Source organism: Budorcas taxicolor, chromosome 13 (assembly GCF_023091745.1).
Source record: "Budorcas taxicolor isolate Tak-1 chromosome 13, Takin1.1, whole genome shotgun sequence".
In the NCBI taxonomy this organism is placed as follows: domain Eukaryota; kingdom Metazoa; phylum Chordata; class Mammalia; order Artiodactyla; family Bovidae; genus Budorcas; species Budorcas taxicolor.
Window position 1 is genome coordinate 77,098,271 of NC_068922.1, and position 23,988 is coordinate 77,122,258.

The window sequence follows — 23,988 nt, forward strand, 5'->3', positions numbered from 1 at the left end:
AGCCTTTGCTGTTAGCATCCCCTTTTCCTGGAAAGCTCTGCAGGCGAATCCACAGCTGTCTTCTTGTGGAACTTCAGGTCACTTGTTTAGAGGCCTCCTCTGGCCATCCCCTTGACAATCTACGTTGCTGCCTGCCGTATCACTGTCTTTCAGTCTTCTCACAGCACTTATCAAATCTGAAAAGATCTTGTTTATTCCTTTCCTCTCTTTAAAACAAGCTCCACGAGGGGCAGAAAAGTTCTCTTCTATCGGAGATGCTTTGGCCATGACTTTGGACAGTTCCTTCGATAGTTGTATGAGACCCACTAGATGCCTGACTGAAGCCCTGACATCAAGAGGGCACAATTCAGCGGACACACGCCGCATACGTGCCCTTCTCAGAACCCGGAGAGAGATACCCACTAGCGCGGTCAAAGAGCAGTGCCGCGCGTGACGTCAGCCCCCTCAGAGCGGGGCCGTGATTGGTGATTGGAATCTGGGTGGAGCCGAGCGCTCTTGGCCCCGCCCCTTACTCGGCCCCTTGTACGCATGCGCCCCGGCCGAAGCCTCCCTGCCGCGCCATTTTGCCGGGGTTTGAATGTGAGGTGTGGAGCGGCGGTAGGAGTGGAGTGCCGGCTACGGTCCGTGACTGGGCTTCCCTTCTCCGTTCCCGCGTCCCCACGAGGTGAGGCGCAGGCCTTCACGGCCTGGTATCGGGGCCTCTCGGGACCCGGCTGGGGGAGGGTGGAAGCGCTCCCTGCGCTTCCGAACGCTGGGAAGCCAGGACCGCACCTCCAGGCGAGAGCGCAACATTGGCCCATGTCTGGGGAAGCGCCCGGGGGCAGGGGCTTCGCCTTCGCGTCTCGCCCCCCCTGGCGGCATTCCAGGTCTGAGGTGCAGGCTCGGTAAGCAACCCCACCCCCGCCCGGGCCTGTGAAGAGCGAGGGCGGCCCTGGCGAGGCCTAGCCCGTGCGGCGCGAGCGCCCGCCTCTTCCTCCCTAGCGCCGCGCTGATTGGCCGCGCTCTCGGGGCGGCCTGCTCTCATTGGTTGCACCCGTGCGTGCGTTCTCGGCGCGCCCGGCCGCCCGCATCGTGAGGCGAGTGCGGCTGCGGGGCCTGGCCGGCTGCGGGGCGGGCATTCAAGCCGCCGCCCCGGCCGCCGCCGCCGCTACCCTGGGCCTCCCTTTCCCGTTAGGGCGGCGGCGGTGGTGGCGGAGCGCCACACCGCCGAGGGCTTCGGTCTCCGCGGCTGTGAAACGGGCCCGGTGATCTCACTTTGCTGAGTTGCTCGTGAGGGTTAGGCTCTGGTCTGCCCCCGAGGGGCTCCGTGCACCTGTCGGGTGACCCAGGGTCCGCCTCTTGAGGGAACATTTACGGTGTGGTAGTTCGGAGCATTGGGATTCCGCTTAGGAACGGGAAGGCCTGGATTCGTTTTCAGATTTAACCCGTCCTTAGGGCTGGTCACTTCATCTCTCCGAGTCTCCACTTCCTCATCTGGAAAAGCGGGGTTGAAAACATCTGCCTCGTAAAGTGGCTGCGGGTCCCCCTGAGTTACTACCCTGGTTTACCAAGCCCCGTCTGGGGTGACCGTTGTCCACCTCTCCCACCCACCTCTTCTCCTTGACTACTGTAGCCATGTTGCTTACGTTTTCTTTCTCTTACATGTTCCTAGCGCATGTCCTCCAGAAGCGTTCGGACGCGCCTTTCGTTTGCTTGGACATGCCAACAGTAGATCTTTGCAAGGCTGGTTCCCTGTCCTTCACGTTTCACTCACATTACGCCTTTTTTTGACCAACCTTTCAAAGGATCTCTTTCAACTAATCACATCACTCTAGTTTTATTTACTTAATAGTTTTTTTTATCATGTTCTAGAATCACTAATAGTTTACTTGGTTATTGTCTTTTTCAAATTTCAAAGGCTGATACCTTACCTGTCTTGTTGCTGCTGTAAGCAGATGGCCAGTGCTTGCCACATGGTAGATGCGCAAGTATTATTCCTCGGAACAGTCAGGCAGGGAAAGGGACTTTTTACTTTTGGATCTTACCAGTGCTCTTTTTGGGCTTCCCTGATGGCTCAGAGGGTAAAGCGTCTGCCTGCAACGCAGGAGACCTGGGTTCGATCCCTGGGTCAGGAAGATCCCCTGGAAAAGGAAATGACAACCCACTCTAGTACTCTTGCCTGGGAAATCCCATGGATGGAAACCTGGTAGACTACAGTCCATGGGATCACAAAGAGTCGGACATAACTGAGCGACTTCACCAGTGCTCTTTTTCTCCTCTGCTCGGACCACCATAGTGAAGATTTTGGCCCTTTTTTGTGTGTCTCCTTTTTTTCACATAATTCGTGTGACTGGATCTACCCAGCGTCTTACTTCTCAGACTCTGTATCTTTCATTTCTTTACACCAGTGCAGGGGAATTCTTTATTCCCCTCTGTTTACTTTGATTTTTGCTGGTTGGGAGCTAGGATAGAGCAGAACCATTTTCTGTACAATATTAGATAGGTTTGGGGGCAGTGCTCTACCTTTGGTATTAATTTGTTCCTTTATTCATTTAATAACTTGATAAATAACTTCATTTAATCCACTTAATCTCTTTGAATACAGTGAAATTTACCTTTTTTTGTCTCAAACAGAATGGACAGAGTTCCTTCCCTTGGGGAACCTATATTCTAGTGGGGGAAAGAGACAAGATTACAAATAAATGACTTAAATAATTCCAGACAAGTGACAGATGAAGGCGACTTTTCTGAGGCGGTGGCATTTGAACTGAGACCAGCTATGGAAAGATGAGGGAACAGAACATTCCAGGCAGAGAGAATAGAAAGTACAAAGGGTTCAAGGAAAATCGAGCTTTCACAGAGTAGTATGTGAAGGGACAGATATCCAGAGGTCAGATCACATCGGGCTTTGTAGACAGTGTAAAAAGTTTGGCTCTGCATCTCAGTGGTATGTTCCTGTGATTAGAAAGCAGGGTGGACTGAGGTGCTGCAGTGTGTTCTTAATGTGTGTGTGCCAGATGGTTTTCATTTATTGGATCTCTCTCCCTTCCTCCAGATGTAGGGCCTCTGGAGTGGTTCTCTAATGCAGAGGAAATATCTTGAGGAAAAGGCATACATCTTGGATCAGCTTATGTCACAGATGTCTGTGTGGTGGCCTTGGAAAGCAAAGCTTTTATTCCAAATGTCTTCGTCTGTAATTGAGGACCTCTGAGAAGAGGCTAGACTTTAGGTCCAGCCAGTCTTTTAACAAAAAGTCTGGCATAATTGATTTATTGTGGTACATAAAGGAAGTCACTCGTTTGTGTCCTGCTTTGTGACCCCGTGGACTAGAGTCCATGGAATTCTCCAGGCCAGAGTACTGGAGTGGGTAGCTGTTCCCTTCTTCAGGGGATCTTCTCAACCCAGGGATCGAACCCAGGTCTCCTACATTGCTGGCAGATTCTTTACCAGCTGAGCCACCAGGGAAGCCCATTGTGGTACATATTTTTCATGTATTTTTTGGTAGAGATTTCCAAAAATAGCTCAGTGGAGAAGTAAAGTATCAGCCTTCATTTAAAGGCAAAAAAGTGAATTTTTTCATTTCTGGTTTGTCTTTAAAGTCATTGCACATATTTCAGAATGTCAGTGTACCTCCACCTCTGGCAAATAAAGATAACTAGACCTTGATCTTGCTGATGTATTGTGAATACCTGTGGAGTAGTCTCTAAAATTACCTGATGTGTCATATTTTCGCAAATCGGGGGTAAGCTTACAATTTGGGTTTATAGACACTGTCACTGAGGAGACAGAAAAGGGATTTTTGGACAAACATTTAGTCCCTTAACATTAAAAATATAAGATTTATATAGTATTTTAACTTTGGGGGTTGTAGCACGCATGTGTATATTCCTCCACCACCAGCACCACCACCACCGCACACAGAGTTTTAGCACACATGGGTATATTCCTTCACCACCACACACACACACACAGTTTCCCCCCATACACCTTTTTTAACCTGGCCCTTCTGCTTCGCCGTTTCATGGGGGTCACTGTCGTGTGCTTTAGAGTCAGTTGGCTCCTGCCCTTCTGTCTCACAGTCATTTGACTGAATAAATGTGAAGCATGATAGTGCTTTTTGATGGGAAAAAGATCAATAAAGCGTATGTAGCTTTTGAAAATAGGGCACAAATACACAGTAGGTGCTCTTCACTGTTTTAAGAATCGAGGGAGATTGCAGTGAACAAAACACAAAATCCTTGCTCCCATGTTGCTGACAGTCTAATGGAGGGAGAAGCGTAGTAAACAAGAATGCGGTTTATAGGCCTGATAAAATTGGAAAAGTAGAACCAGAGAATGGAGCGTGACTGAGCTGGATGCTGTTTTAGATAGGATGGTCCAGGAGAGCAGCTCAAAACAGAAGTGACATTTGAAAAGAGACCTGAATGAAGCGGGGAGTGAACTACAAAGCTCTCCAGGGGCAGAGCTGTCTAGGTGGAGGAGACAGTAAGTCCTAGCCCCTGAAATAAGCACTGGCAAATATGAACAATAATACTGGATAAAGTTCAAACTCCCATTTTTGAAGCATTTTTGAATGAACAGAAACTAGTTATGTCAGTATGTTGGTCACTATTTATCTGACAGATAGACTGAATTCCTACATTATGTCATGCTTGCTAATAACTGATGCTCAGAGAATAGTCTCCAGTCCAGACTGGATCCATGTTTTAGCTGGTTGACTGACATGTTAGCTTATCCATTAATTCATGTGGCAAATGCTTAGTGAATACTGTGTGCCAGGCAGTGCTGAAGGTCCTGGGCTACAGAGGTGAGCAAGACCTACAAAGTCCATGCCCCAGGGAGCTTACATATAAGAGATGACAGGTCAAAGATATCTCAGATGAGAGTAAGTGCTGTGAACAGTGCAACAGGGATGAGGTAGATGATGGTTGTAGAAGGCTTTTTTGAGGAGTTGACAGTGGGCTGGATGATGCCTGATGTCAAATTAGAAGGAAGGGTTATTACAGTCAGGGAGAACTCTTGTCTGGTTTGAGGAACAGAAAGAAGGCTTTGGTGGCTGGACGGCAAGAAGGTCAGAGGTAAGGTTGACAGGTGCCAGCTTGCATGGTACTCTGTCATGAAGAAAGTTAGTAAAATGCAAATTTATTAAGGAGTGTATTTAAAATCTAAACTCAACAAAATAGGTTAAGTTAACCTCTGTAATCTCCTAAACAAACATGCTGCCTTGTGTAAATCCCAAAAGGTAGGATAATTTGCATGTAGCAAAGACTTTTTTTTAAATCTCATATATACTAATGTAAACGGTTTTCCTTGGCAACAGCTTTTCATAACAGATTGAGCATTTCAACACAGAAAAAAGAATGGGAAATAAATTGATTAAATCACTGCTTTCCGGCCTGTGTTCCATAATAACATGGTTCTGTGGCCAGGCTCTGGGTTCTTGAAGCTTTTAAAGTACATCTCCAAAAGAGGGTGAATATGATGCATACCATTTTCCAAACCTTTGGTGTAAAAAACAGGAAGAGTTGCTTCTCCAGTAAATTGTGTGTGTGGTTGAGTGGAACTTCATGCCCATAGAGTGGTTTGCCCTGGATCAAAGGAAGTGAATATATATAAATGGTGGAGTCTACCAAATCACCTGGCTTCCCTTGTGGTAAAAACGAGTGTGTTGAGGAGAATACATATAGCTTCAAAAATTGGTTTCCTTAGAAGGCTGTGGTTTCTGGCTGTGAAGGAGTACTCTTCACAACCTCAGCATTAGCTGTAGCCCTTTATAAAGCCTATTAATCATTTGTAATATATTAGATGTGCATTTTTTTGGTCAGTCATAGCATATTCTGTGATTTATATTTAGTTTTGAGCTTTAAATATTTGAAAAGTTGCTTTTTATTGAGATACAATTAAGATGTAACATTGTTAATTTCAGGTGCACAACATAATGGTGTATATATTGTGAAATGATCACAATAAACCTAGTTAATTAATGTCCATCATCACACATAATTACAAATTTATGTCTTTTGTGTTCTGAACTTTTAGGATTTACTGTCCTTGTAACTTTCAAATATACAGCATGCTGCTGTTAACTGGGGTCTCTGTGTTGGACATTGCATCCTTGTGATTTATGTATTTATTTCACAACTGGAGTTGTACCTTTCGCCCAGCTTCATCCATTTGCCCCTGCCACGCAGTCAACCACCAATCTGTTTGTTGTTGTTTTGCCATGCCCCCACCAATCTGTTTTCTTTGTTGCTGTTCTGCCACACACCACAGTATGTGGGACAGATAGAAGCCATGCCTGCTGCATTGGTAGGCAGAGTCTTAGTCATTGGACCACTGAGGAAGTTCCCTAATCTGCTCTTTTTATCTATGAATTTTTAAGATTCCACATAGAAACATGATCATGTGGTATTTCAGTTCAGTCACTCAGTCCTGTCCAACTCTTTGTGACCCCATGGACTGTAGCATGCCAGGCTTCCCTGTCCATCGCTAACTCCCGGAACTTACTCAAACTCATGTCTGTCGCATCAGTGATGCCACCCAGCCATCTCATCCTCTGTCGTCCCCTTCTCCTCCTGCCCTTAATCCCTCCCAGGATCAGGGTCTTTTCCAGTGAGTCAGTTCTTTGCATCAGGTGGCCAAAGTATTGGAGTTTCAGCTTCAGCATCAGTCCTTCCAGTGGATATACAGGACTGATTTCCTTTAGGATGGACTGGTTGGATCTCTTTGCAGTCCAAGGGACTCTCAAGAGTCTTCTCCAACACCACAGTTCAAAAGCATCAGTTCTTCAGTGTTCAGCTTTCTTAATAGTCCAACTCTCACATCCATACCTGACCACTGGAAAAACCATAGCTTTGACTTGACAGACCTTTGTTGGTAATGTCTCTGCTTTTTAATATGCTGTCTAGGTTGGTCTTAGCTTTTCTTCCAAGGAGCAAGCGTCTTTTAATTTCATGGCTGCAGTGATTGAGGAGCCCCCAAAAAGAAATTTTGTCACTGTTTCCACTGTTTCCCCGTCTGTTTGCCATGAAGTGATGGACCAGATGCCATGATCTTAGTTTTCTGAATGTTATGTTTTAAGCCAGCTTTTCACTCTCCTCTTTCACTTTCATTAAGAGGTTCTTTAGTTCTTCTTTGCTTTCTGCCATAAGGGTGGTGTCATTTGCGTATTGGAGGTTATTGATACTTCTCTTGGCAATCTTGATTTTAGTCTGTGCTTCATCCAGTCCAGCGTTTCTCATGATGTACTCTGCATAGAAGTTAAATAAGCAGGGTGACAATAATACAGCCTTGACGTACTCCTTTCCTGATTTGGAACCAGTCTGTTGTTCCATGTCCAGTTCTAACCTTTGCTTCCTGACCTGCATACAGATTTCTCAAGACGCAGGTCAGGTGGTCTGGTATTCCCATCTCTTTAAGAATTTTCCACAGTTTGTTGTGATCCACTCAGTCAAAGGCTTTGGCATAGTCAATAAAGCAGAAGTAGATATTTTTTCTGGAACTGTCTTGCTTTTTTGATGATCCAGCAGATGTTGGCAATTTGATCTCTGGTCCCTCTGCCTTTTCTAAATCCAGCTTGAACATCTGGAAGTTGATGGTTCATATACTGTTGAAGCCTGGCTTGGAGAATGTTGAGCATTATTTTTCTAGCATGTGAGATGAGTGCAGTTGTGTGGTAGTTTGAACATTCTTTGGCATTGCCTTTCTTTGGGATTGAAGTGAAAATTGGCCTCTTCCGGTCCTGTGGCCACTGCTGAATTTTCCAAATTTGCTGGCGTATTGAGTGCAGCACTTTTACAGCATCATCTTTTAGGATTTGAAATAGCTCAACTGGAATTCCATCACCTCCACTAGTTTTGTTGGTAGTATTTTTGCTTCCTAAGGCCCCTCCAGGATGTCTGGCTCTAGGTGAATGATCACACCATCGTGATTATCTGAGTCGTGAAGATCTTTTCTGTACACTTCTTTTGTGTATTCTTGTCACCTCTTAATGCCTTCTGCTTCTGTTAGGTCCATGACGTTTCTCTTTTATTGGGCCCATCTTTGCATGAAATGGTCCCTTGGTATCTCTGATTTTCTTGAAGAGATCTCTAGTCTGTGGTATTTATGTATCATTTATTTCACTTAGTATACTGCCCTTAGGATCCATCCATGTTGTCACAAATGGCAGGGGTTTCCCTTTTTGTGTGTCGCTGGATAGTATTCCATTCTTGTATGTATACTACATTGGATTATCCATCGATGGATGCTTAGGTTGCTTCCGTGTGTTGACTGTTGTTAATAATGCTGCAGTGAACAGCAGTCAACAGGAGTACAGATCCTTCAGATAAATACCTAGAAGTGGAGTAGCTGGAGCATGTGGTAATTCTGTTTTTAATTTTTGAGGAACCTCCATACTTGCTTTCATAGTGGCTGCACATTCCCACCATCAGGGTACAAGGGTTTCCTTTTCTCCCCATCCTCGCCAAATGCTTGTTATTTCTTGTCTTTTTTATTATAGTTGTTCTAACAGGTGTGGGGTGATAATCTCATTGTGGTTTTGATTTGCATTCCCTTGTGTTTAGTGATTTTGAGCACCTTTTCATATTTTCTTTGGAAGAATGTCTATTCAGTTCCTCTGCCCATTTTTCAGTTGGACTCTTTTTTTCCTGAGTCGTGTGAGTTTTTCTTTTCTTTTTTTTTAACTTTTTATGTTTTGGATATTAATTATTTATCAGATACAATTTGTGAATATTTTCTCCTATTTAGTATGTTGCCTTTTCATTTTGTTGATGGTTTGCTTTGCTGCGCAGACATTTTTGGTTTGATGTCATTCCACTTGTTTATTTTTGCTTTGACTTTTGTGTGGAAAGTTGCTTTTTAATTACAACTGCAGCTGTCATCTTATGAACCCCAAAATTATCGTCCCAGGTGCACATTCTCAGTGTGTAGTTTGTTGTCAATACCTATGGCTGCATGTTGTACACAAAAGAATTTACTCTAGTTTCTTTAATCTCAGAAGTCAATGGGATCCTTATTTTACTGCTTAAAAATTTTAGTTTTTTATTGTGGGTTTGTAAAAAAATCGAAAAATTCATATTTTTAACCTTTAGTTTGTAATATGTTTTTTCTTCTGTTTCTCAAAATTGTCTCATCACTGATTCAAAAAAGCCCATCTACTGGAACCTTGTCTTGGCGAAGAATAAAACTTTATAGGCAATACCCAGAGCATATCAAGTAGATGACTTTCAGAGAGGGGGACATCCATGATGTAAAATGATTCTCTTATGTACATCCTGTGTCCTCATGTGCTCAATTACCCAAACCTCATTTTTGTTTTAGGCTCAATGGCAATGGAGCTCAGTGATGCAAATTTGCAAACCCTAACAGAATATTTAAAGAAGACTCTCGATCCTGATCCTGCCATCAGGCGTCCAGGTAAAGTGAATAAATACTCTCTTGTGGTTGATTTATTCTTAAAGGACAGGTGAGAGAAACCTTTGTGCAATCTGTTTGTAAATTTTTAAAAAGAGATTAACACTTGAATTCTTAGGCATAGTTTATTTTTCATTTATAACATATCCTTCTTTGTTTGTTGTGTTTTTGTTTCTTGAGTAAAATAACTTTTATCCCTTTTGGGATAAAAAGGACTAGTAAGTTTAGGGTGCTTTGTCCGTTGACCTTCCTGAAAATCCCTACACCTTCCTGTTTTAGAGATACAATAATCAGAGCATAGAGCTAAGAGTTAACGGCCTTAAAAGTGATTAAGTGAATGAAACTAGGGTTTTTTAATTAATATTTTAAGACCTAGGGTTCCTCCCCTTTTCCTCCTCCCAGATTTGACCAGTTGTCATTAATGATTTAGTGTAAGCTTAAAATTGCAGCTTAAATGACTGTAGGGAGTTGCACAGGAAGGTAAAAGCTGGGGTTGGGAGGAGGGCAGGCTGCGGGGTTAACTGCCTTGGTTAGGGGCAGATATAATTAATATTTGGAACCATCTAACTCGGGGGGATTCAAACCAGTCTTGCAAGATCAGATTTCCAGCTTTACTTGAAAAATAAGGATATTTATATGTAGCATTCTCATTTTTAAATGACAGTGATTAACGTCAAAAACTTTTGAAATAACACGCAAACTGAACAACTTCTGGGGGCCACACGTGTCTTGTGGATAGTAAGCTGATGATCCTTGTTGTAAGCCATATTAACCAGAAATGCTCTTAATCTGCATCTTCAGAATTTACTGATGTGCATTCTCATAAAGAGGATTTTGGAAGCACTCCATGAAGACGCAGATGAATGTGTGCACATATGTGTTGTATATTATAGATATAGTAAATAGAATTATTTGTTTATTATTTACATGTTAATGCATCCATCCTAGTGTAGAAAGGCCTTTGTGATTTCTGTGAGGGAAAATTGTGATTTTCCTGTTAGTGCTTAAAGAAGTAATTTGTTCTTGGATAAAAGGAAATTAATGGTTCCAGTCTTAGACTTCCCCAGAAATCCTCTGCCAACACTGTTTAATGAAAATTATTTTTAATAACTGTGTCTTTGTAAGGTGGAGGTGCTGTTGTTTTATGAATCCAGGATAAAATGTAGGAATAAATTGATGTTTCTAATAAGAGTTGCAACCATACATTTCACAGGGATTGCCAGATATGAAATATTGACCAACCAAATATTGAACAACCAAAGCTTTCTATAAAACCATATAAACCATAGTGTGTCCCCTCCTGAAAATTCTTTTTCAGTTCAGCATTCTTTATCTTTCAAGAAACACATGGTAGACACAAAGCAGGGAGGGTTTGAGGGTGGAAGTTAAACTCTTGGGACTCAATTCGGAAAGAAGGTGTTAAATCATACTAAATTGTAGAATAATAGATGCTGACCGCTCACCCTTTCAGTAAATATTGAAACACCTTGGATTGGATGCTGCCTCAGGAAGCTTAAGATAGGAAAAATTGGAAGTGCTATAAATCGTCATGGTCTGATCTGAAAACCCAGGAGATTTATTGTCCCTAACTGTAGTATGAGTTTAAAATATATGAGTAAAATCTTTGTATAAGGTTATTGCTGATATTAGAAGTGTTTAGTTTGAAAAGAAAACTGAGGGCTAGTAGGATAGAATAAGGACTGGACTAAAACTTTTTCATTGATGAAATCCGCTAGCTGTGTGATCTTTGACAAGCTTACTTAACCTCAGTGGCCTTGTCCTTAAAGTGAGGGTAATACTACCTACTTCTCTGGGTAGTAGTGACAACTTAACATATGTGAGTCAAACATCAGACCCACATGATTAATGATAATATATATTAAAATGAATCAACAAATTTAATCTTAGTCATAGTCCTATAAAAGAAATGTTACTACCATTACTAATAGTACTAATAATCATCTTTCTGGAACAAGACAGGGCGTTTGACTTTTTTGCCCTAAGGTCACTTAATCTCTGAAAAGCAGATTCTCCTTCACATGAGGTGATCATCTGATTAGGCCACTTCATAGGTTTGTGAGATGAGTTAATGGTGAGTTAATGGATGGTAAAGTGATGTGAAAACTGAGATACTATATCAATTTAATGTAACATCATGTACAATCCTAATCTTTCCATTTGTTGATGCTTCAGTCAGAAATATACATAGTTCACATATACATACAGTCTTAAGATTTGGTTTTAATAACATATCTTCTAACATGGGGATTGTTTTCCAGCTGAGAAGTTTCTTGAATCTGTAGAAGGAAATCAGAACTACCCATTGTTGCTGTTAACATTACTAGAGAAGTCCCAGGATAATGTTATTAAAGTGTGTGCCTCTGTGACATTCAAGAACTATATTAAAAGAAATTGGAGAATTGTAAGTATTTTGTGAGTACCTAGTTTAAGACCCTGCATGTTTAAAAGATTTATATGTGCAGTGTTCCTGAGTGATTCAGACACAGATTAAAGATAAAAAACAGGACCCTCCTCACCAAATATTAAAGTCAAACCCCAAAACATACAAAAAGTATAAAAAGACCATAACCAAGCGAGATTTATCCCAAATACGCATGGCTGTTTCAGCATTCAAAAACCTGTAGACTGAGAAAAGGTAAGTCATATTATTATTTTAATAGGTGCAGAAAAAGCCCATGTCAAAGTCCAACATCTATTCGTGGTTAAAAACTCAGTAAATCTGAAATAGAGGGGTCTTTCTTAGCATGATAAAGACTATGAAAAAGCGATAACTAATATACATAATGGTGAAAAACTTGAAACCTTCCCACTAAGATCAGGTGCAAAACAAGGATGTCCCCTCTCGCCACTCCTTCGCAATATTTTGTTGGAGGTCCTTGATAATGCAGTAGGTAAAGGAGTATGCCATTTGGGAAGAAAGATATTTTTAAAACTGTGTTTGTTCACAGAAAGTTCCTGTTTTATTTAAATTCATATTGATTAAGTCGGCTTCATAACCCGAGCTGCTCGAGAGAGTGAGACTTTGTCTAACCTCCAGTTTGTGTTCTGCTGTTGTTTTGGTTTGTTTTTTGGTTTGGTCGTGCCCTGTAGCATGTGGGATCTTAGGGATCCTGTATTGGCAGCATGGAGTCTTAACTACTGGACTGAGAGGAAAGTCCCATGGTTGAAATTTAACTTTAGCTCTCTGCTGAAGAGACATTATGTGGAAAGTTACACAGTCTAAATGAATAATTGAAGCAGTTTCTATTGTGGACAAGGAAAAATTACATAAAGCTGGAAAAAACACATTTTAAATATATATATATATATAATGTGTATAATGCATTTGAATTTTTTGATATGGGATATGTCCTATGTCTTGGATATGGAAATATTTTCTAATTACAAGGTGAATCTTAATATGCTGCAAATTTAATGGGGGCTTTCCAAGTGGCTCAGTGGTGAAGAATCTGCCTGCTGAGCAGGAGATGTGGGTTCGATCCCTGGATCAGAAAGATCCCCTGGAGAAGAAAATGGCAGCCCACTGCAGTATTCTTGCCTGGGAAATTCCATGGGCAGGAGCCTGGCCGGCTACAATCCATGGGGTCACAAAGAGTCAGACATGACTTAGCGACTAAACTACCACCACTCCAAGGTGAATCTTATTGTGCTATAAGTTTAATGATCAGTATAAAATTATACGTTGAGAAACAGAAACGGATATTTTCCCTACCTTAGCTTTTGACAGAGGTTCTAAAATTGGGGGTGGTTTTGCCCATCTGGGGACATTTAGAGATTTTTTGGTTGTCACGGGGGATGGGGGGTGTTTCTGACAACTCGTGGGAAGAAGCCAAGGATACTGGTAACCATCCTACAATGCACAAGAAAGACCCCCACAACCAAGATTTATCTGACCCAAAATGTCAGTAATGGCACAGCTGAGGTAACCCTGGGTTAGGATAAAGAAAAAGGGAATGTTTTTAGTAATAATAGTAATCACATTTAGAAGGTATTAAAGTTGACAGAAATGGTCAGTTTTTCTAAAAAATCAACTTGACATCTGCTTATTCACTGAGAGTCTTTTTTCTTCATTCCATAGAAGAATTTAAAAATAGTAAATACTGTTGTTAAACTTGTGTAGTCACGTGTTCTCACATGTGGTGAAGAAATGAGTTGGTGAATTTTAGAATGTATAAAAACCCACGCATTTACTTGTAGACGTTCAGGCCCCCTCTGTCTTGATTTATAAAACTAGTGAGACTCAGAATCCCTTTGGGTGATGTAGTCCTGGTTGCATTTGAACTGGTAATAGTCAAGAAGTTTTCACTGACAAGACCTTTCTTTAACTTAAGGTAATGATCAAATTGAGGATGAATATGGGCTGAGTAGCATATATTTATGAAGATTTTAACCACATTTTGATTAATTATCATATAGAACTGAGATTCTCAATTGACATCAGAGAGGCTGATTATTAAAGGAATCTGTGACCCATTCATAGAGAAGAAAGGCCCTGTTTTCCTGTGTTTTTCTTAGGATACCAGGAAATGAGATGGTTCTGTTTTATCTACAAATGCCTACAGTCATGGATATGAATTTAAGTTACTTGTTCATTAATGTTTTGCTTTCAGGTTGAAGATGAACCAAATAAAATTTGCGAAGCCGACAGAGGAGCCATTAAAGCTAACATCGTGCACTTGATGCTCAGCAGCCCAGAGCAAATTCAGAAGCAGGTACGTGAGGCCCTGCTTGTTAGGGGCCTTGCTTGTAGAGGTTTCATCTAATTAGACTCTCTCCTGCCCCCAGTTAAGTGATGCCATTAGCATTATTGGCAGAGAAGATTTCCCTCAGAAATGGCCTGACTTGTTGACTGAAATGGTGAATCGCTTTCAGAGTGGAGATTTCCATGTTATTAACGGAGTCCTTCGTACAGCACATTCTTTATTTAAAAGGTATTGATATGTAAATTGATATTTTTAAAATACTTTTTTCAGGTGTTTTTCCTTGTGTATTTTTGTGACTGTTGTCATTCTTTCATGATAATTCTAGAATAAGAACATAAGCCTCTCAATTCATTATCATGTTTATTTCTTATTAAGTGTAGGATTTTTATTTCATATTGCCCTACTACTTGCAAAATACCTGGTCTTGATAAACTGTGCTTGAATTCCCTTCTTATTTCAGAAAGCTGTCTAGCAGTAGATTTTTGTCTAATCCAGCCTTGAAGACCTAAAGTCAGTTAACAAAAATTTGTGAATTTACCTATTTTGCATTGATTTTTTTAGATATCGCCATGAATTTAAGTCAAACGAGTTATGGACTGAAATTAAACTTGTTCTGGATGCCTTTGCTTTGCCTTTGACGAATCTATTTAAGGTATACAATAACATTTTGGTGGTATCTTTTAGTTACTTAACATTTTAAAGCACTTCAATATTTGTATAAATTTATTTAAGAGATTGCTTTGAAAGCTTATTTGATAGGTCATGGTTTAGAGCAACATTTCTTTTGAAAAATTTCAAACCTATATCTAAATAGAGAAGATGGTATAATGAATTCCCATGTATTGACTACAGGTTTAACAAGTTACTAGTATTTTGTTTCTTTTTACTTTGTTTTATCTTTTTGATTTTGTATAAATAGTTAAAAGCAAATCCCAGGCATCATAGTATTTCACTCAAGTATTTGTGTATCTCTAAAGGAATAGGTCTGTATTTTGATTTTACTGTTTATGGAATTTAATAGTACATAAGCAGCTTCCCTAAACATGTTCTTCATCTTTCTGAGAATCCTTTAAGATTGAAGAAGAAGTAATGTCAACCTTTTTGTTCCCTCGATAAGGAAAGAAGAGAGTTTGGTTTCACAAACAATATAAAGTACCATGCCTCAATAGTTTTTCGAACTCAAGAAAAGCTGCTCATTTCCTGTTTTCAAAAAGGAAAGATTGTGTGATTGTCACAACTTCTAAATTATAGAGTATGCACAGAATTTTTCATGGTTAGAGTATCTTACTGATAGTACATTTCTTATTTTCAAAAATAAAATTGGATAAGCGTGATCATTTTTTTCACCTGTTGGATTGGCAGAGATTTTTTATTTCTTTTCAGTGACGTTAAAAGTTTTAGCCAGGAACAGGTAGAACTGGTGGAGGGGGTCTTTTAGCTAGAGTGCACTGAAATGAACACTCGTGTCCTCCCCGTTGGATTATAAATGGTACTAGCTTTCTGGAGTTTGACACTTCAGTGAGAAAGCCATAATATTTGTATTTCCTGACTCCAGGATATAGTTAGCAACATTTGTTGTGTGTGTTTTACATAATAGATTTGCACGAATTACCAAGACCTTTTATGTATATTTTCTCATTTGATACATATTAGATAGGTATTATGCCTAATTACAGATAAGGAGATGGGGGCTCTGAAATAACTTAACTCAGAGTCATGCTCATTGTGAGCAAGAGTCTGGGTTGTATCTAGATCTGTCTGGCTTCCAAAACCCTTACTCACAGCATACCATTCTGCATTGGTAATATAGTTCTAGAATCTCAAACTCAGAAAACTAGAAGTGTGTGCACAAAGATTTGTAGATAAACTTGTTTATTGCAGTTAGAATAACAAATAGTTACAAACAACCTAAAGGCCAGGTTGCAGGAAATTATTTAATGAACACATATGAAGGCATTTAATTATCTTAACATTTAATAGTTACATGTATACACAGAGGAGAATAGAAGGATCTAGTCCAAAATATTAACATTAGACTTTGCAGTAGTGTTATTATGGACAGTTTAAAAATATATACTTTAAAGAATTTTTCAAAAATCTTAAATGAGTGCACACTACTATTTAAAAGCCAAATTTTGGAGAAGATATATAAATATTGAGTTGGCCAAAAGGTTCAGCATAGTACAAGGCTTTTTCACTAAGGTTTACGATACACTAAAGCCGTCTTCCTAAATTCTTTCCCAAGGCCACTATTGAACTCTGCAGCACCCATGCAAATGATGCCTCTGCTCTGAGAATTCTGTTCTCTTCCCTGATCCTAATCTCAAAATTGTTCTACAGTTTAAACTTTCAGGTAAGTTTTATTTCTTGGTTTTGGTTCTTATTCTTTGATGTCAAATGTAAAGTTTTTCACTTGATAAAGACTTCTTTGCTAGCGCTGATTTCACCCCCCCGCCCAAAGAATAAGTATTAGTTGTTTTGTTTCTGATTCCCCCCACTTTTTATCAACAAATTGTGTTCTATTTTATAGTAGTTCCTAGACATGCTAGTGGGTGGATGTATCACAGAGAAAAGTAGCATTCTCTTAGTCTGGTAAGTTAGGGAAACCCCGCATCCTAAATGATTATTGGGGTGTCACCCTATATTCTATTTTATTGAAGACACAGCACATCCCAGGCCTTCCTCTTGTTCATTTAAGTGGGTGTTGACGCTGGGGGAACCATGTTTTGATTAGAGGCCTCTGGCTAGGTAATACCAAAAAAAGCTTATAGCTTTTAATGGAAGCTTATCTGGGAGACAAAACAGTGAAGAAGCAGGCTTGGGAAAGTGTAAGAACTGGAGCCTCTGTGTCTCACAGGAAACACAGCTACAGTCTTACAGTAGGAAATGCCTGGTCACTGTGTTGCTGGTGAGGTAGTGGCTCCAGTCATTGTTTCTGTTCTTGAGTCATTACTTTAAATAAGAGCTGGGGCTTCAGGACAAGATGGAAGTCTTACTGGTACAGATTCCTATACTGAGATTAAAGAGGAAGGATGTGGCCTTTTCGTTAACTTTAGCCAGAGCCAAGTACCAGGCTTAATCCTCCCAACAGTACTCCCTCACAGTGGTAGGGACAGCATTCCTAAAAGGAATAGATAGAATGAATAGGAGACAAATAGCCCAAAGTGGCATACCTTCATCCGTGTCCAGCTGGACAGCAATTTGAGAAATTCTTAAAGGATATCACTGGGTGTTTTTTTTTTAACACCTTTGAATTCTACTTCCTAGAAGTCAGGTAGAATGAGGTGCTTAATAATTTCTTAGTCACGGAAGCCTAAGTAGGAAGGAGGCATAATCTTTACCCTTGGGGGATTATTCCTCATTAAGAGGGCAGTTCTGTGCCATAGGAAATCAGTAACTGTATCAGCCAGTAAGCCTGACTTGGTTGTCATCTTAAAAAAAAATTGCAGTAATTCAGAAAGGAAAAGAAATGTATTGGTAAGCACTGTGTTGTGTAAGGAAAGTCTTTAGCCTTCAGTTCAATTCAGTCGCTCAGTCCCATCCGACTCTTTGCGACCCCATGAATCGCAGCACGCCAGGCCTCCCTGTCCATCACCAACTCCCGGAGTTCACTCAGACTCACGTCCATCGAGTCCGTGATGCCATCCAGCCATCTCATCCTCTGTCGTCCCCTTCTCCTCCTGCCCCCGATCCCTCCCAGCATCAGAGTCTTTTCCAATGAGTCAACTCTTTGCATGAGGTGGCCAAAGTACTGGAGTTTCTGCTTTAGCATCAGTCCTTCCAAAGAAATCCCAGGGCTGATCTCCTTCAGAATGGACTGGTTGGATCTCCTTGCAGTCCAAGGGACTCTCAAGAGTCTTCTCCAACACCACAGTTCAAACGCATCAATTCTTCATCACTCAGCTTTCTTCACAGTCCAACACATCCATACATGACCACAGGAAAAACCATAGCCTTGACTAGACAGACCTTAGTCGGCAAAGTAATGTCTCTGCTTTTGAATATACTATCTAGGTTGGTCATAACTTTCCTTCCGAGGAGTAAGCAGCTTTTAATTTCATGGCTGCAGTCACCATCTGCAGTGATTTTGGAGCCCCAAAAAATAAAGTCTGACACTGCTTCCACTGTTTTCCCATCTATTTGCCATGAAGTGATGGGACCAGACACCTTGATCTTCGTTTTCTGAATGTTGAGCTTTAAGCCAACTTTTTCACTCTCCTCTTTCACTTTCATCAAGAGGCTTTTAGTTCCTCTTCACTTTCTGCCATAAGGGTGGTATCATCTGCATATCTGAGGTTACTGATATTACTCCCAGCAGTCTTGATTCCAGCTTGTGTTTCTTCCAGCCCCGCGTTTCTCATGATGTACTCTGCATATAAGTTAAATAAGCAGGGTGACAATATACAGCCTTGACGTACTCCTTTTCCTATTTGGAACCAATCTGTTGTTCCACGTCCAGTTCGACCTTAAAGGAATAAGTAGTTTTACATTGGGACAGGAAACAGGCGGCATCATTTGTGATTGAAAGCTTACGGAGACAGTCAAAATGGTTTACTCAGCTGCCAGACCCAGCTGGAGCAGCGAACTCTTGCCAAAGCAGATACTGGTTGATATAGCTGAGAAATGTGGACTGGTGTCTGTAGGCACATGGAAAACATTTGCCATCGTGGGGAAAACTTATTGAAATATAATGATTATTTCAACCCAGAGTCTCAAGTCACCATTTATTCTTTAGGATCTCCCTGAATTTTTTGAAGATAATATGGAAACTTGGATGAACAATTTTCATACCCTCTTAACATTAGATAATAAGCTTCTACAAACTGATGTAAGTATTATTTATTTCCTAAGTAGGCTTTTTTAAACTAAGAGTTATTTGAAATACAATATTAAATGTCAGTTGTATCTCAGTATTTTTAAATGTTAAAAGAATTATTTGAGTACCTGTGAGAATATTGGAGGGAGGATAGTTAATTAATCTTCAGAAAAATGTAAGTTATTTGAGAACATTTAGCATTGTGGTTCCTTATAATTTATTTACTCTTGCATTGTTAATAGATAAAAATTCTAAGAATGCAAGTAAAATTTGATGATACGGGGTGTCCCACATTTGATTATTTATAATATGCAGAACTACTCTTGTAATACTGACTTAAGTCACGATTTATAGGTAAGGCTGTTTCATTACATTATTGAAAGTAAGTCTTCAAGAATATTCACATTATGAGCATTTTATGAAATAGAAAATCACTTGTCATTGAAGATACTAAGAAAACTTAAACCTTTGTAATAACAGCCTCTCTTGAAAAAGTCATCTACAGTGTGGGAAAGAGAGTACATGAAAGTTTGTAATAGGTGTAAGTTTCTGATCTGGGTTTTGTAATAAGTGCTTTTCAACATAATAACGCTTCTGTGTTACTCATTTGCTTGTTTATTATTATATTTATGATTTACCTCTTTCTCAAGAAACAAGAAAAATGTAAAAGGTGATATAGTAAGAATACTTCAACACCAGATAAAAGTTACAGTTGGTGATGCAAATCTGGGGAGTGATGTACAGAGGGAGAATGTTACTGTGGGGATACAGCACGTTTTACCTGAGATTTGCAGAGGATGCAACCAAGAAAAGGATTCCTAAAAAATAATTCCTTCAGTCCACTAGGGAGAAACCACTCCCTCAGAAAACAAGCTTGTCTTTACACTTAAGTCTAAAGGAAGTTTCTCACATAGGACTCTTAAGGGAGTTGTTTGCCCGTTTAACTGTGTGTCATCTGTGTGTAGCATCCCTGATACTTATGCTTTGAGGAGCTGTACTTTTTATCTCTTTTCAATTTGAGTTCTTTGGCACATAATATAGCTCTGAAAGTATTTGTGGATTGCTGCTATATATCTTAAGGATTATTCTGTTAGTCACTGTCATGGTTGTGAGTGGGGCTGGCAGACTTTTCCTATAAAGGTCCAGGTATTTTAGACTTGGACACTATGTGCTCAGCTCTGCAGTTGTAGTTGAAAGCGGCCATGGGCAATACTATAAGTTGTATAAATGAAAACAAAGAATGAGTGTAGCTGGGTTTTAATAAAACTGTACTTCAGAAATTAGGCAGCAGATTGACCCCTGCTTTAGTTGGTGGTTTAACATTTTACAGTAAACGTGAAAGTGTTAGTCACTCAGTCACATCCGACTCTCTGCGACCCCATGGACTGTAGCCCGCCTGGCTCCTGTGTCCGTGGGATTCTCCAGGCGAGAATGCTGGAGGGGGTGGCCATGCCCTCCGCCTTCACAGGGCTTCCCTGATGGCTCAGACAGTAGAGCGTCTGCCTGCAATGCGGGAGACCCAGGTTTGATCCCTGGGTCGGGAAGATCCCCTGGAGAAAGAAATGGGAACCCACTCCAGTATTCTTGCCTGGAAAATTCCATGGACTGAGGAGACTGGTAGGCTGCAGTCCATGGGGTTGCAAAGAGACGGACACAACTGAGCGACTTCACTTTCAGGTGGCACAATAGTAAAGAATCTGCCTGCCAATATAGGAGACCTGGGTTTGATCCCAGGGTCAGGAAGATCCCCTGGAGTAGGAAATGAAAACCCATTCCAGTACTCTGGCCTGGGAAATCCCCTGGACAGAGGAGCAAACTATTATTTGTGAGAATGTTATAGTATTAACTTACGGGGAAGAGAACACATTTTAATATATTTGAAAATGAGAACCTTTTGAGAGATAGCAAGACTATGTTAGAAATGGGAGTGTGATATTATTGATGTTTATTACTCAGATTTTTTAAGGAATATATTATTTTCAGTTTAATACATAAATATTTTGTAATTCAGCAACCAGAAGAAAGGGCTTTATTTAACTAGAAAACTTTTGATAACTCTTCTCATTGATGAATAAATAAGAAGCATTTTCATATTTTATTTACTTGAAAGACCAGGTGAACAAATTTGCAGTGGCATAGATGTGTTTACAGCACTTTGAATTTATGATTTTTGAAGAGTTTGGCTGCTGTCCATGTTTATGGTAGCATTGAAGTTGTATGTTTGAGTTTTCTGTTTTCTCTTATGTGAGGATGAAGAGGAAGCAGGCTTACTGGAGCTCTTAAAATCCCAGATTTGTGATAATGCTGCACTTTATGCACAAAAATACGATGAAGAGTTTCAGCGATACCTGCCTCGTTTTGTCACAGCCATCTGGAATTTACTAGTTACAACAGGTCAAGAGGTTAAATATGACTTGGTAAGATGATGGTGGAGACAATTAAGGCATCCCTTCCCTCCCCCATGAAGTAAATGGTTCAGTTTGCTCTTAAATATGTTTATTTTTGTGTTTTATTCCAGTTGGTAAGTAATGCAATTCAGTTTCTGGCTTCAGTTTGTGAGAGACCTCACTATAAGAATCTCTTTGAGGACCAGAACACGCTGACAAGTATCTGTGAAAAGGTTATTGTGCCTAACATGGAATTTAGAGGTAATTGTGGAAAGCTTTTTCAGGAGATTAATTGAAAGCTCGTTTTTAAAAAGAATATGTTAGTGTGAATGTAAGAAGTCTTCTCTGTGCTGCTTTTTGTAACAGATTCAGTCTATGTTCTATTGGATCTAGTATTTAACCGAGGCCAAAGCTGGTTTTGAGTAGCTGGCTTGAGACTAGAAGTGATTGATGGCTTTTAAACACAGAACTGAAGCCCACCTAGTTCGTGCTTTAAGGTTAAAATAGTCCTCAGAGTCTGTTTTTACAGAATGTCTTTCTTATGAGTAGGAAGAGCAGTCATTAGATCATTCAGTCTGGAACAGAATGAGGAAATAAAAGTGTAACATGGGGTTCTATTTCCTTTCCTTTTCATAAAACCGTATTTAAAGGACAGATCTTTATCTGATACTGTCCTACTTGTTTCGGTGTTGAAGTGACTTTTCTGAAATAATGGTGATGGTAGTGGTTAGGCGGTTGTTTAATGTCTTTACTTGTCAGAATAAAGAGCTGGCCTCCCTGTATTGATCTCCAGCACTTGTGAAAGTTGGTGATAAAGTGCGGTTCTGTGGACGCTCACATTAAAACAGTGAGCCTGTCTCACAGTTGTGTAAATTACCTGTTACCTAAGCTTTCAGGGTAGCATTTACTGCTCTAAGAACAATTAATAGGAATATGTGAAATAATCATTGTTTGGGAAAGAACACTTTGCTGTAAAACACGGTGGTTCCACGTGTTCTTCTGCATACCCAACTGTAAAGCTAGAATGACTTGCCGTGTCTTGTAAGAGGTGACCTGAATGTCATCTTGCTTTTGCAGCTGCTGATGAAGAAGCCTTTGAAGATAATTCTGAGGAGTACATAAGAAGAGATCTGGAAGGATCTGGTATGTTGATTTTTATCTGTTGGTCTCTTAGGAACCAGTGTTGAACTTGCTCTTTTTTGATAGATACGGGGAAGTAAGGGAGTCAGGGTAAGTGTCATTTCAGCTGTCTTTTTCTGGAGAACTGTTTTCCTTCTTCAACTTGAGCGTGGTAAAAAGCAGCCCTTATATGAGCTATATCAAAGTATCAGATGTTAAATCATTTGTCTTCTCTTTTTTTATATACTTATTAGTATTTATCATACTATGATCTTTTAGTTTCATTATCATTTTTTGTTTGTGGGGAGAGAATTTTTTTCATTGTTTTTTGTTGCTTATAGCTATTAGATGGAATTTGTTTTCTTAAAAACTTGACCAGTTGGTTGGTGGTTGCTTCTTTCTCCCATGATGTATTTCCCTTTGATTTTGTAGATATTGATACTAGACGCAGGGCTGCTTGTGATCTAGTTCGAGGATTATGCAAGTTTTTTGAGGGACCCGTGACAGGAATCTTCTCTGGTTATGTTAATTCCATGCTGCAGGAATATGCCAAAAATCCATCTGTCAACTGGAAACACAAAGACGCAGCCATTTACCTGGTGACATCTTTGGCATCGAAAGCCCAAACACAGAAGGTGACTCTTTTCAGTCTGTTTTTGTTTCCAAAACATAGTTGTCCTTTAGCGCAGAAGTCAAAAAGAAGGGATGTATTTCTGGTTATGTAGCCTGCTCTGGTAGGTGATGTTCTGATTAGAATTCGTAGTCTCCAGAAATGACTTTACATTGATGTATTACTTACACATTTCTCATAGACCACAGTGTAGATGGTGCACTTGTTTCTTTAGGCAAGACTCAGTACAGGAGACTTGCTAAGCTTACATTTAGCTGTTCTTTAATTTAGGGAAGTTTCTTTATTATCTGTTAAACCAGTCTTATTTTATATGTAAGCAGTTTATGTTTTGAAGTATTTATCTCCATCTTTAACCTGGTTTTCTAAAGCTGCCTAAATTTCCATTGTGGTGGATTTATACAGGCAGTTCATGTTACTGTTACGAATTTGTTTTTTAGCATGGGATTACACAAGCAAATGAGCTTGTAAACCTGACTGAATTCTTCGTGAATCACATTCTCCCTGATTTAAAATCAGCTAATGGTGAGTTTTGTGAAATGTTTTTAATACAACTTACAGTGTACCTGTAATTCTTATGTGCACTGGTATTTTAAACTACCAAATGAATGCTGTCTTGGCTCTGTATCATTCATGATACTGAAAACAGTGGCTCCTATCCTTGCAGTTACTTCTGTTGGATAAAATTTCAAACAGTTGCCTTCCATCTTGCCCAGGTGAAATTAACTTTCCCTAAAGAAAATGTTGCTTATATAGAAGGAAAATAGGAACAGGTGAGACTGAATTGTCACTCAGCTTTGTTATCCTAATAATTTCACACTAGAAGTCATACTTTGGTTTCTGTTTTCCTTCTCATTTAAAAAAAAAAAGAACTCTTGGGAATTTCCTGGTGGTCAAGTGGTTGGTACTCTGTGCTTCAGT

At 40.1% G+C, this 23,988-nt stretch overlaps 1 protein-coding gene across 1 annotated transcript in view; it reads left to right on the forward strand.

The window, feature by feature from the left end:
• The first annotated feature begins 543 nt into the window (after positions 1-543).
• CSE1L (chromosome segregation 1 like) overlaps positions 544-23,988 on the forward strand; it is a 35,770-nt gene continuing 12,325 nt past the window's right edge. The window contains exons 1-13 of the mRNA XM_052650491.1: positions 544-664; positions 9,301-9,396; positions 11,673-11,815; positions 14,025-14,126; positions 14,200-14,345; positions 14,679-14,769; positions 16,363-16,470; positions 18,853-18,945; positions 21,183-21,350; positions 21,452-21,581; positions 22,398-22,463; positions 22,872-23,074; positions 23,508-23,592. Coding sequence (XP_052506451.1) covers positions 9,306-9,396; positions 11,673-11,815; positions 14,025-14,126; positions 14,200-14,345; positions 14,679-14,769; positions 16,363-16,470; positions 18,853-18,945; positions 21,183-21,350; positions 21,452-21,581; positions 22,398-22,463; positions 22,872-23,074; positions 23,508-23,592 — 1,426 coding nt within the window. The 5' untranslated portion in view covers positions 544-664; positions 9,301-9,305. The remainder of the gene's footprint in view (positions 665-9,300; positions 9,397-11,672; positions 11,816-14,024; positions 14,127-14,199; positions 14,346-14,678; positions 14,770-16,362; positions 16,471-18,852; positions 18,946-21,182; positions 21,351-21,451; positions 21,582-22,397; positions 22,464-22,871; positions 23,075-23,507; positions 23,593-23,988) is intronic.